At 37.8% G+C, this 14,815-nt stretch overlaps 1 protein-coding gene across 8 annotated transcripts in view; it reads right to left on the minus strand.

Moving 5' to 3' along the window:
• BCLAF3 (BCLAF1 and THRAP3 family member 3) overlaps positions 1-14,815 on the minus strand; it is a 56,323-nt gene that overhangs the window by 19,229 nt on the left and 22,279 nt on the right. For 7 of the 8 annotated variants that reach the window (XM_047075982.1, XM_047075980.1, XM_047075983.1 and 4 more), the window contains 4 exons: positions 9,085-9,260; positions 7,464-7,578; positions 6,690-6,753; positions 5,094-5,209 (listed from right to left, as the gene is read on the minus strand). In XM_047075982.1, the coding sequence (XP_046931938.1) occupies positions 5,094-5,209; positions 6,690-6,753; positions 7,464-7,578; positions 9,085-9,260 (471 nt within the window). The remainder of the gene's footprint in view (positions 1-5,093; positions 5,210-6,689; positions 6,754-7,463; positions 7,579-9,084; positions 9,261-14,815) is intronic. The other variant, XM_047075984.1, reaches the window with a different exon arrangement.

The raw sequence follows: 14,815 nt of genomic DNA on the forward strand, positions 1-14,815 counted from the left end.
CTCAGTTGGTAGAGCATGCGACTCTCGGTGCCGGGGTCTCGAGCCTCACGTGGGGCCTGAGCCAGCCAGGCACCCCGAGGATGATTTTAATTACTTAAAATAAACTACATATATGCCCAGAAAAAAGTAAATGACAGGAAATGTACTAAATATTAACAGTGGTCATCTCTGACTCATGAAATTAAGAATGCCTTATATTTTTATTTGTATACTTTATATTTCCAAATGTTTGCCACTGACGTGTACTACTAATTTTATTAAGAAAACAATGGACTTTAAAAAATCCTCTTTGCAAAGCATATATCTGATAATGGAGTAATGTCCAGTATATATAAAGGACTCTTTACATCTCAATAATAAAAATACAAGAATCCAATTTAAAATACGGGCAAAGGATTTGAATAGGTATTTCTCCAAAGAAGACACACAAAAAGCACATGAAAAGATCCTCAACATCATCAGCCACTAGGGAAATGCAAATCAAAACCACGATGAGATAACATTTTACAGCCACTAGGATGGCTATAATTGAAAAGATGACCCCACCAATGTTCATAACGGCATTGTTCACAACAGACAAAAGATGGAAACAAACTAAATATCCATCAACAGAAAAATGGACAAATAAAATGGGGTACACACATACAGTGGAATGTCAGTCAGCCTTAAGAAGGAATGAAAGTTTTTTAAAAACGAAATTCTGACACATGATATGACATGGCTGAAAACATATTCCGAAGTGAAATAAGCCAGACACAAAAGGACAATCGTTGTATGATTCCACTTATATATATGAGGTACCTAGAACAGGCAAATTCACAGAGATGGAAAGAAGAGAGGTTATCAGGGGCTGGGAGTAGAAAGGATGGGGAGTTACTGTTTAGTTGGTACAGTTTCTGTTTGAGAAGATGAAAAGATTCTGGAAGTGGATAGTGTGGATGGTTACACAACACTGTCAATGAATGTACTTAATGCCAATGCATTCTACACTTAAAAATGCTTAAAATAATAACATTTATTATATGTATATTTTGCCACATTAAGAACATTTCAACCCTTTGATATCTGTTTTGTGACCAGGCAAATGAGTGTGCACGTTGAAGAAACTACTTCCCAGACTGCCTGCAGCAAGGCATGGCCACGGGACTAAATTTTGACCAATGGTGCTGAAGTGGCATGTGAAAATTCCAGGAGGTTTTTAAAGAAAAGGCGAGAAGACGAACATGACGGCTTGGGCACAAACACCCATTCTGGACCATGAGGCAGACGCCATGTGCAGAGGATATCTGAGGAGCAGGATCTAAGGAGGCTGGTTTCCTGATGGATCCACCCTACCTACCATGCTCTGACGTCCTGACTGGACTCTCTTTCTACATGAGAAAGAAATAATGTTTCTCCTGCTCTTACAGTCCATTCTCTACCCAGCAACTGGGGTGAATCTTTTAAAATTTAAATGAGATTATATTTCTTCTTGAGTTAGAACCCAAAATGTTTCATAATCTCACTCAAAGTAAAATACTGAGTCCTCATGTCCTCCAAAGTCCTCTGCAGTTTGGCCTCATCTACTTACTCTCTTCTTTTCCCACCGGGTTATAACCTCATTGGCCTGCTTTCTGTTTTGTTTGTTTTTTGTTTTTTGGTTTTTTTTTTTTTTTTTTGCTTTCTATTCCTTAAACAAGAGTAAGCGTGATCCTGCCTGAGGCTCTTTGCCTTTGTTGTTCCCTCCTTAAAATACTATCCCCTCAAAAAACCTTACTAATTCCCTAACTCCTTCACTTAATTCACATCCCTGCTCAATTAAAAAAAGAAATCCTACGTGCATTCCATAACCACCCTAGATAAAATCACACCACACGTATCACTCTGTTCTATTAAATTTCTTCTTCTGCCTTATTTTCACCTTTCACTCGTCAACATGTAGGTATTTATTTTTCCTACCATTAAACCGTAAGCTTGACAAGGACAAGGACTTTGTGTATACCTCTTCACTGTATGTTTTCTGTACGCCGTGTAGCTAAAAGGAAAATCTCTGCAGCCTGACGTCCACTCAAAGTCTATCGATTCTATTTTGAAGCTGCTTTATCCCACACACACCATGCCAATGCATGCACATTGCAGCACAACACCTTGGTAGCACTGTATGGAACTTAGGAATGCTGGTTATAAGAGGGAGAAATAGTGGGTCAGGAGAAGACATGGAGATGTTAGAGTAAGAGATTGGTCAGAAGTAGGGAGAAAAAAAAAGAGAACATGGTCTTCGAGACGAGACAGAATGTCTTAGTGTTAGGCTTGCTTGGGAAAGATTACCTAAGGTATTAGGGAATAAATAGCAATCAAGGTTTAAATGTGTCACAGTGTAAGTATCCTCTGTCCTATCTACTTCTTTGCAAAGTCTTCGCTCATTCAACAGCTCTGAGTTGAGTTCAAGGCAGTGGGGATACAGTGGTGAGGAAACACAGACACAGAGTCTGCATATAACTGTTTGAGGGGCAAAAAGATCACACAGGTGGGAAATTGCTACATCTTGTGCTTCATGATTTCATATTTCATTTCTTCTGAATTTCTACACAAATCTAAACACTGAGATGCCTAAAACGATTTCTGCAAAAATATTACTGAGGTCAACTTCAAAGACTGAATTTCTAAGACAAAAGGATAAACTCAAATGCTTTTTCTTATTTTAAGAATGAAATCGAATTAGGATAAAGTTAAAGGTTCTAAATCATTTTTTTCTAAGTCACTCCTTTCAAGAAAGATGAACAATAAATAACAAGTGCTGGTGAGGATGTGAAGAAACTAGAACCCTCATACACTGCTGGTGAAGATGTAAAATGAGGCAGCCATTGTGGAACACAATGGTAGTTCATCAAAAAGTTACACACAGAGTTATCATATGACTCAACAATTCCAATCCTAAGTATATCTACCCAAGAGATGTGAAAACATAGGTCTGCACAAAAACCTGCACGTGAACGTTCACAGCCTCATAATTCACCACAGCCAAAAAGTGGAAAAGAACCCAAATGTCCAGCCCCCGGTGAATGGATCAACAAAACGTGGTTATCCATACATACAATGGACTATCACTCGGCCATAAAAGGAATATTCATGCTATGACACGCAGGAGTGCTGCAAACAACACGCTACATGAAAGAAGTCAGTCACGCAAGGCCTCACGTTATATGACTGCATTTATATGAAACATCAAGAAAAGGACAATCCACAGAGACAGAAAGTGGCTGCCAGGGGCTAGGGGGGAGGAGAAATAGGGAATGACAACTAATGCTTACAGGGCTTCTTTTTGGAGTGATGAAAATGTTTTGGAATTAGACAGTGGTGACAACTGCAGAGCTTCGTGAATATACTAAAAACTACTAAATTTTTTACTTTCAAAGGGTGAATGTTATGGCAAGTAATAGCTCAATTACAAAAAACCAAACCCTCACGGCTCCCCTATGCCGCACCAGCCATCCAATAAAAATAAAATATTCCAACACAGCCAGCAAAAGACATTCTGCAGAAAGACGTCTTGGCATGCTCTACATAGCCTCCAAAGCTAACATCATAATACTTAATGCTGATGAGCTACTCTGCACCTCACACCCGTCGCTTTAGTTAATCTTCACCACCGCCGTGAGGTAAGTGTAATTCTCACCTCTAGTTTACATATGAGGAAACAAAGATTAAATAACTTGCCTAAGATCAGTCACATAGCTAGGTGTCTACAGAGCCAGGTGTTGAATTTAGGTGTAACTCCAGTGCTCGAGCCCTTTCTCATCTCAAAGGGGGAAGATATATTCTAAAGCATTAAAGCATGGTTTTTATAAAATGCTGATTATCTTAAATCTGTTTTTAAAATCCTCTTTCCTGGCACACTGAGTTTCTTACACTTGCTGAGTCAAGACAAGCATGACAGGAGCTTGTGTCACTAAAGAGCACAGTCATACCATGTCATATTAAGAAACTGGAGACTTTCACCTAGCAAGGGACGAGATTTTAATGATTTTATTTTCAGTTGTTTTATATGCCCCAACACACAGTTTGCTATCTTTTAATTAGTCCCAAACTTATTGTCAGCATAACGTCCAGTTTTAAACAAGCTCCATGTATTTTGACTAAGACCAAGTTAGCCACAGACTTGACGTAAAAGTCTAGTCAATTTGACACTAAGGAATATGGAAATGGAATTAGCACTGGCCCTTCCTATTCATACATTCCTACTTTCTAAGAGATCCAAACGGTTTGAAGACCCTTGGGTGAACTGGAAATTTTGTCCTCTTCAATTATACCTCATAATCATATGGGGTCCCAGGGTTGCCACGAATTCCACATAGTTTTTAGAACTAGACATAAACTGGGGTCAATCTAAAAATACTCAGAGCCCCCAAAAAAGTACAGAGTTGGGAAAGAAAAACAACAATGTACTGACAATCAATTTGCCATACACGGCATAAGTACTTCGCATGTGGCAGTTCATTTAATATTTCTAACCTGTCCACATCATAAATTAGTTCTTCTCATTTTATAGAGGAGAAGGCTCCAGAAACTAAGCCAGTTTGCCTACGAGCATGCAGCTTGTCAAATGGCAGAGGTGGGATTCCAACTCCTATCTCCTCCATTTTCTAATACCCCTGCCTCTGCTTCATGGACAGACATCCACGAAGAGTTCTAAAAGAGAATTGTACTGACCTCAGGAAATTCTGTAATATTCAGAGAGTACCAGAATCTAAAGGGCAGAACGTGTCAGAGTTTCAAAGAGATTGAGCCAAACAGTCCATAAACTGTTACATGCAAGTCCATAAACTTGCAGGTCCTGGTGCCTGCTAACATTCAAAGAGCCATTACACTCTTTTCTAGAATTACAAAGACCTCATATACTCACCTACCCCTTAGTTTTTGTTGTTTCAGTCAAACAGAATACGATGATCACTGAATAGCTTTGAAACATTTTAATAGATTTCACTTAAACATATAAAATAGATTTGAAGGATCAAATCCCTACACTAAAATGAAAATCATCACACACAAAAATTGAAAAATATGCTAAAACCAAAAGCTCCCTGATAATAGGATGTTTTTCATCTACTGATTACCTCTCTGCAGCACTAGCTATGTGAAAAATGTGCTCATCTTCATTCTGTAACCGTTCTTTTCTCCTTCTTTCAATGTCATGTCGTAGGTCATTTGGGTCTATTATTTTGACCAGAGTCTGAGGAATTTTGACAGAAGACAAACCATTCACATTACTGTTAGTTGCACAAAGACCGTATCTAATAAGAACCTTAAGTAAAAGTCCTAAATAAGTTACCTTATATTCATCCTAATGGTAGTGTAAATTGATTAAAATATTTTGAGACACAATTGACAATGCACAGACAGAAAAGTTCATAACAATGAACCAGGAATCCCACTTCTGAGGGTCTATCCCAAAGAAAAGGCTATCTACCCAAATATATCCAAAGTGCTATATTAAAAATCATCAAAAAATAAGAGCAACTTAAATGTAAAATAAATTTAAAGGAGAAGGGGAGAATGATTTTATGGTAAATTTAAGTCAAAGTAATAATGTACAAGCATTTGAATTATGGTTAATGTAGACTATGTGGAAGTCAACGTGAAAAAAACCCACAATTACTGAGAAAAGTTAATTAAAACTTAAAAAGCCTCAATCATAAAAAGTCATGGGGGAGCTCAGAGATTTTACATAAAAGCAGTATTATTAAGTAAAAAGAAGAGCCTCTAAAACTACATTTCTTATGATAGTGGCTACGTTAAAATGCCAGATGTAAGACTACAAGAAAAGATGATCAAATGATATTTTGTGTTAAGTGGTTGAATTAGAGGTGATTTTTCAAATTTCCTATGGGTTGATTACAGTATTTTGATGAATAGAAATTTTCTGAAAATAGCATTTATTCAATAAATGCTATCTCTATAAGTTCAATAAAAACTGTAACCATTCACAAGTGAAAAAAATTACATATTCTATCAGAAGTGTATTAAAATCCTTCCTCTACAAAAACATTTTACTCTCAATGAATAAATTAGCAGTTCTTTTAGAACTTGATATACTTCTAAAACGAGAGCCAGTTTTCTTCCCCTCCCCCCCAACTAGTTAAGAGAGTTTTTCTAATTAGTAAAGAAATGGGGGGGGGGTTGAGGAAATGTTGGGTAGAAATTCAATGTGTGGCAATAAAAAAAATCAGTATTACTTCCATTATTTCGCTAGTTCATATTCCACAGAATTTTTCATATATTCTACAGTAAGCAGAAGGACAATATCAAATGAAAGTAAGTTCCTCTGCATTCATTCCACATACAATTTAAAAAAAATACTCCACGTGACTGCTTTGGAAAAAATGTAGGTATCAAATATACTTTCCACAAGCCTTACAGTGTTAAGTTTTGGAAGGAATATTAAACATTGTAACTATATGTCCATTTTACAAAGCTGTTACCCTTAGGGATTGTCTCTCTTAGGGAATATTTTTGTCTTTTGTCAGTGTTCTCTCTACAACCTGGCCAAGTTAGAATCACTTGGAGAGCTTTGTAAATTTCAGGTTCCTGAGTCTCAATCCTTCTTTCTCATCTACTTTAACTCCTTTTTTTTTACTCCCAATTACCAGTTCCCTTTTCCATCAATATGCCAACAATAGGACAGTCTTTCATCAAAAATTGTATTCACTTACCTGTTCTGATTCATATACCATTGTTTGTTTATTCTGAAGCTCAGCCAAAGACATATCTATTCTCCTAAAATAATAAAGGCATATTACAATTAAATAATTATGTTTATACACTGATACCTTGATTCCATTACTACGGAATGGAATTTGAAATAAAACTGGTATGTCCTGGAGGATGCAAAAGAAACGTGCTACCAGGTGGGTTTTCATGTACATGTCAGTCTCCCAGGACATACATATCCTGTGAACAACATCACAGTGATGCCTTAGCGGTTCTCAAATCACTAGCCTGGGTAACCTTAAACTTTGCTCCGGTGATCTACTTCATTCTAACATTGATTCAGCTCAGCTCGCAAGACAGGGCACACCACCTGCTCAGACAGGTGCCAGCAGAAGAAGGCATAGGTTTTCATCCGGCTGCCCTCAGAACAGCCATTTCTGACCACATGAAGCAACCCATGATTTCAATGGCTCGACAATTGTCTTTCATTCTTCCAGTGATAACTTCAGTAGGCAATTACTATAGACACAGCAGAATCAAAGTTAGGTAGGTAAAGATTGTCAAAGTCCTCCACATTTAGACACTGCTAATCAATGGCTTTAATACAACCTATTCCATCCAAGTGCACTGACCCAGTACCTGCCTGGGTCAGTCCTGCTTTTGGGTAGGAAATGCTGTCCTAGAGTCTACAGCAAGCCCAGAAGGCAGCACCTTCCCAAATATGTTCTGAGGCTTATTCCGATGAGTTAAATGGGCATACAATAATCAGTCGTTACCTGTGAATTTCTGGATCTGAATTCGATTTAACTTCATTTACATCTGCAGCGTGTGTATCTCGCATTTTTGAAAAACGCTCATGTAGAGTAATGTCAGGTGATGGAAAATAATTTGCTGAAAAAGGAAACAAATAGTTTTATCTCAGTGTAAAACTGATTCCGCTTAAAAGATTACATATAAGCACAGGAAGAAGGGACTGTTAAAAAACGTCCAACCTGTTTTCTCTTGAAAATATGTGGGACCCAAACTTACTCCACAGACTAATTTGTAGCTCTCACATGGTTTCCCAAGTCTAAGCAACAGTAAAAAAGGTCTGACTTATGAACCTAAGGATTCTGTTCCTATTGGACATGTCTGCTGATTTGCTGGGGGGAAAAGATAGTGTGGCTCTCTCAAAGTGAGAACCTTCCTTCTCCCAGATAAGACCTTACTCTGCTGGGAAGTAAAGACGGTACAGAGTTTTATAGTTGGCCTAGAGTAAAAAATAACTCAAGAACAACCCTGAAACATTAGAAAATTCTGAACAAACGCTAAACGTTGTTTACATATCCCAGAAAGAGTCCTACTGCCATTCTACTTTAATTAACATTAACTGAAGTTCATGAAGACATTCTGAAATCAGCTATGCTACACGGCTTTTAACAGGATAGAGAGAAAGAGAATACACTTAACCCATCAGAATGGTATTTAAGCAAACCTTTTCCCTAACTTACTGTTCCTGTTCTGGGACAATCTCCTGGATTTTTCTGCAATACCAGCTCCCTTTCTGCCAAGAATCATACTTCCTTTGGGTGAGAGGGGCTGGAACTGAGAAGGTGAACTGTTTCAGACAAAACGCATGCTTCAAAGTAAATATATGCCTTAGTTTGAGGGATGCAGAGAAAATAACTCATTTTCAAAACATGTTTCATGAAGGTAAAAAAAAAAATCAGTGCAATTGTCCAGTAAGAAATAGAAAATAAAAATTTTGAAATTCTTGAAGGTCTCCAGTTTATTATTCCCATGCCTGCTTTATTATGCAGCATCAATGAAGTAAGTTGTTCCACCTGACTGAAATTTTCAATTAATGGAAATTGGCCAGAAGCTAAAACAAAACAATTTACTGCAGATATTCAAAGTATTTATTATGCAAATCCTTGATGTCATCAAGTATGCCAAATCGAACTGGAATCTTCTTTCAATCACTTCACATTCATCCTTATGGCACAAAGTCCTAGTAATGCCCTCAGGGGGCTTTAAGAACATCACCAAAAGACCTAGACTTCCAGAGTTCTTGAGTTTGTCAAGTTTCATATGTGGTGTTTATTGCTTCCTCCTTCTTGTTTGGTTTTCAGTTAATGTTTCTTGCTGCTGTCAGTAGGCCTGTCTCTTGCAGCAGCCAACGTCTCCCTTTCAGATTGTAATCTACTATGAGTGAAAGTACCAGGTTATTGGAACAACACATGAAGAACTAGGCTTGAATTAATACCTTACACTCTCTACAAGAGTTCCTTAATAATGATCAAATTTATAATGAAATATTAATTACTCTTACTATATCACAGATATTTACCTATACCTTGTGAAAAGCCAGTACATTATTTTTGTGTTATCCCTAATGTATGTGCAAGATATACCAACCTTTAACTTGATGGATTATAGTTATGATTTCCTGAGCAAATTCTCCTGTAGGTTTGTTTTCAGTATTCTGAGTTGAGTCAAGATGTTCAAACACTGGATGAAAGTTCTCACTTTTCCTGCCAACAGCAACCAAATCATGTGACATCTGTCTCTCTGTGGAATAGCTAGAAGCAACCCTAGAATAATTTGTAAATGTTTAACTAAATTTGAAACTATTTTACTGAGAAAAAAACTTATTAAAAATTAATCAAGATAGCTATAAAACTAAAAGGATGTTTATCTTTTCTTATAATTAAGGCATTAAACTGTATGCCATAAAACATGTGCAATAATGCGCAGGAGAAAATAGCTACAGATGCATGAGTTTGAGTTCTCCTTTTCAATCAGAGATCATTAAATATTTGCCACTTTAATAATAAAATCCTCAACATTCTAAGTTAAACAATTTTTACCTAAAAAAATACAGCAAGGCATCAAAGGTCAGTGTGCAAAAAAATAATCAATTAGATTATTTTCTACTCCCAAATGTCTATAAAATTATAAATCCAGCAAGCTTATACTATCTTGAAGTTCTACCACACTTTAAAAGCTGCTATTAAACATAATAACTTCTTTGCCTTCATAAAAATTCTTATAGCTCTGTATCAGTCATGAGAAACTTGGTATTTTGAAATCAAATTCTGTTGAGATGAATCAATTACAGAATCTCACTAAACTGGCAGCAAATAATCTTAGTTGTTAGCAAAGTTATGATCATTAGAACCGATTACAGTGTTCACCCTAAATGTATCCTTAAAGAAATGCTACCATTTATTATATAACCTCAGCTATGTTACCCTTTAATGCTTTCTGAATCTTTGTAACTTGTATTACAAGCTCTCTTGACCTTTAGGCATCATTATCAAGTCATGATTATGACATACAGCTAACAATTATTGAGGGCTCACCGCAAGCCACACACAGGGGCTCAGAACTTGTTTGCGAACATTATCTGATTTAATCTTTACAATAGCCCTATGGGGAAGGCGCTATGACACTGAGACAACGGATGTCTTGGTTGTTTTGGTTTACATCCCAGAGGCTGAGTATTCCTAGGAACATAATCCTTCCAAGTGTCATAATGGGAAACAATTCCAAAAAAGCTGCTCTCACTTAAAACTACTCTTAAATTCTTTGCCTGGAGGCAGATTATATGTCACAGAAGAAAATGTCTCATTATTTTATATTTATACCTCATTTTGGACTCAAAATGGCACTAATTAGCTTACACCCATCTTACTCCTCTGCATTTAACTCTAAATAGCTTTTGCCTCTTTCCAAAAATCATATTCACTACCCAAAGAATTGAGATTTACAAGTGCTGGGGTTATTTATGAGTATGTTATATAGGCTATGAAGATAAACCCGAAAGAGAGCCCTGAAATATGTTTTAAATAATAGCAGCACCACTGAATAAATGATACCTCTTCATATAACAAATATCAATCAGATGGATACATGTTGGGATGTGGGTGTATGCATGCACAGATTTACTTATTTAAGTCACTTAACAGCCATATATATAAAACCGCTCTAGGGTAATCAGGGGCTTACAGATATTCTTCAAATTTTTTAACTTCTCTCATAAGATGGTTTAAGTGCCTATTTTTAACTTATCAGAGGCAAGGCTTCCATATGACCTATGCTCCCTGCTTTCAAACCAGCACTGTCAAGACAACTCCCTGCCAAAGCAGAACCCCGGAAAAGTGATTATGCAGCAGGCTGATGCCACTGTTAAGGTTTCCTTGATTCATCAGAAGGACTTTCATTAGAAGAGCCATTTCTCTTCTTTCCTCCTAATTTGCTTCAAGCTTCCCACTGGGTATCTGATAACAAGCTAAGAGACATTAGTGATAAACACTGGAAGCTAGAATGGCCCTATAACAACCTCTACTAGCAAAGAATTACAAATGCTGTGTTTCACGGTACAAAAAGCCTGTTCCATACCCCCCCAAAATTGCTTTTAAAAATATTTTACAGGAGAGGGGCGCCTGGGTGGCTCAGTGGGTTAAGAGTCCAACTTCGGCTCAGGTCATGATCTCACTGTCTGTGAGTTCAAGCCTGCGTCAGACTCTGTGCTGACAGCTCGGAACCTGGAGCCTGCTTCGGATTCTGTGTCTCCTTCGCTCTCTGCCCCTCCCCGATCCACACTCTGTGTATCTCAAAAATAAATAAACATTGAAAAAAAATTTTTTAAATAAAACACTTTACAGGCGAAAAGTAAGATGTTCAAATAGAACTATAAAAATGGTCTGTCCATAAGGGGAAATCAATTGATCACATTTTGTATTGCAGACTCAGTTTCTCCCATGAGGAAACTAGTTGATAACGGTTTCCAGTTTTCCACCAAGTAATTATTAAAATTTACTTGATGGGGCACGTGGATGGCTCAGTCGGTTAAGTGTGTAACTTCGGCTCAGGTCATGATCTCCTGGTTTGTGAGTTTGAGCCCCGCGTTGGGCTCTGTGCTGACAGTTCAGAGCCTGGAGCCTGCTTCGGATTCTGTCTCCCTCCCTCTCTCTGCCCCACTCCCATTCTCTCTCTCAAAAATAAATAAAAAACATTAAAAATAAAATAAAATTTACTTGTAACTTATTATAAGTTAATTACTGGTATAACTCCATGCCCAACTCTCAATCCCTAGAAGTGCTATGGTATACTTTACAGCTATATTTAATTCCTGAAATTTTAGTGTTTACATTTGCTATTAATTTATCCTGCAAGATTTTTAACTAAAAAATGTTAAAATTGTCATTTCCTAGGAAATATTAAAACTGAAATTTTACTCTTAAAAACAATTAGAGTTTTGCTATAAGAAAAGGCTTCCCGAAACTGGGGAACACAAAATGTTCTAGGCATTTACATTTGTACATTTCATCACCTCTTGGTTCACATTTTCCTTTCTTACTTTTTCCTAAGACAGATATTGATTAAAAAGTTAATGACTTCAAGAAATATTCCCAATACAAGTAGTTAAACTGAAAAGACCAAATGTTCTCATTTGAGATGCATTTTAGACAGTTTTAAAAATTAAAATATAGCCAAACACCTGTATTCTAGTACTATTTCTGATACTGGTCTGATGAAATCTTCCAGGCTCCTCTCTTTTCTCCCCCACACCCCACTCGTTTTTCTTTTCCTCTAAGGATATTTCCTCCGACGTTCTGAGTGTTGTGCATAATAACGAGGAAAACATAAAAAGCTACATTAAACCTTAATTTCCTTTGTACACAGTTAATGTCCATTAAAAAACACAACTGCATGGCAAAACAATAATTACAAAAAGCCCAACAACAACCAAAACTAATGGATAATCCCCTGTCTTCTGGAAGTTTTAAATATACAACAATGTGCATGGGACACATATCAAGTTTTCCTTTCTCAGTTTTCTCCTAAGAACTAACATTTTGTATGACATCCTAGAGTTTATAAAGCACTTTCCCAATTATTCATTTGCTCCTGTCTTCCTGAGAAGACATTTAGCTTTTCTGGAATTGAGGGTAAAGGGTTAGGGAGACTGCTAATTCCCTTAATTCAGCATCTCATTATCTTTTCATAAGTACCCTAACTGGCCTCCCCAACCCTAGTGTCCTTCCAAGTCACCTCACAGGTGTCTTCCAAGGCAGTCTTGCAGCAGCCAGAACTGCTTCCTGCCCTCTCTGATCATCAGCTAATCCTGTCAAATCAGGCAGTGTAGCAGTCTTACCTTTGCAGCCTCCCGTCCCTCTATTCCCTTTCACTTACTGCTTGGAACCACAGCTCAAAGTTCCTGTGTGCTTTCTGTCTTTGTTAACTTATAAAATGTCTTTCATCTCGGGGTGACTGGGTGGCTCAGTTGGTTAAGCATCCGACTCTTGGTTTCAGCTCAGGTCATGGTACCACTGTTTGTGGGTTCGAGCCCCACGTCAGGCTCCGCACGGTCTCTGTGTGGACAGTGTGCAGCCTGCTTGAGCATTTCTCTCTCTCTCTCTCTCTCTCTCTCTCTCTCTCTCTCCCTCTCTGCCCCTCCCCTTCTCTCAAAACAAATAAAATAAAATAAAATAAAATGTCTTTCATCTCATCTCCCTTTTCAAATGTTGAAAACCTTTGAAGCCTAGCTCACGTGCCAACAACTCCTAAAAGAAGCCTTCTCAGAATCCTCCAGCTTGGGATCATCTGAGTCCCACCTTGTGTGTCATTCACTGCGTCATGGTATTACCAACATCACCCTATTGTCTAGTAGATCAGTGGAGAAGAAATCCAATCCTATGCCGATTTATAGTCTGAGAGTACCCTAACAGGCTGTCTCACAGAAGGTAGGTCCTCAAAAAAATTACCTGCTCAATGAATGAATGATAAGTGGAAAACAACTTGGACAATGTGAAATGAGAGTTTCAGCTAAAAAGATGACAGACTTGAAAATTCTAACTGAGGCCAATTTAACTGTGTTTTTTAAACATTCTTGGCTAACTTTTTATTTTAAAATTATAACTTAATTTAGACCAATTTAAATTTTAAGTATTTCACTTTTTTATAATATAAAATTTCAAATATATACCAAAGTTCAGAGAATCCTATGATGAGCCTGTCAACCCAGCTTCAATAGTTACCAACACATGGCCAATGGGAGCAAAGTTGTAGAGCCAGGAGGAACTGCAGGTTAATATGGGCCCCAAAAGGCATGGCCCAGTGATCTGCCCAATGTCACAGAGCTGCTTAGGGACCCACTGGAAGACAAAAACCTATGCACACCAACCTGAAACAGAATGTTCATCTTCTTATACTAGGATCCTTAAGAGACATTAAGAGAAGCTAGGGTGAAAGATAATAATGAAAGTGAAACTTCTCTCAATTAATTTTTGATTTTTAAAAATGTATACAAGAAATATTAGTGGGGTAGGAAACCTTAGTTTTTGTGATACCTAACAGTGAGGTAGCAGGTTTGTGTTATCACAAAAATATCTCCACTCATAGCTTATTTTGCCTCCAGGTGAACGGTACCCATCATAGGTAGGTAAACTTGTGTCACTGGGTTACCTTCCTTCAATCCTTACTATGGTTTTTCATGTTGTTCCTCCACCCATGCGGCATCCCTTTCCTTAGAGCAGCATATGGGCTCCAATGTCTTCTGGGGCCCATTAACCACCTCATCCCCCTTCAGAATGGGGAAAAACCTGGGGAAAGACCAGAATGGGGTAGGGAGGCCCTTCCTGTATCTCTTGGTGGAGGGGAGTGGGGGTGGGGACAAAACGCTTACATGCAAATGTGACTGATATACTCAGTCCAACATCAACTTTGCTAGCCAACCTTCCCATCCTAGATGCCTAGTACCAGCATGCAGGGCGGTCAACGGAGCCTCAACTCCATCCACACCAGCTTATTCTTCTCCAGAGACAAGCATCCCCTCCTCCTCCTTCTCACTTCCATCCTAGCCTGAGCAAGGTTTAGTCTCTCACCTACTTGGCCCAACATTAAACCAACACTTCCTTCATCTGCCTCAAGACCTCAAGATGTACACAACAGTGCTGGGAGTTCATAATAGCATTCGTATAAATTTTCATATTATGACTCCTTAACTTATATTTTCAAACATATAATTATGACTTATATGTAGCTTCTAGCTCTGATGATGCAATTTCTGACAAAGTGGGTCACTAGAATGTAGCCTTTGTTAACAGAAGTTTTAACTATGCAGTGAACATTCAACCAAGTG

This window comes from Lynx rufus, unplaced genomic scaffold (genome assembly GCF_022079265.1).
Source record: "Lynx rufus isolate CCGP_SWC_20201006 ecotype Redwood Valley unplaced genomic scaffold, mLynRuf1.p SCAF_14, whole genome shotgun sequence".
Lineage (NCBI taxonomy): Eukaryota > Metazoa > Chordata > Mammalia > Carnivora > Felidae > Lynx > Lynx rufus.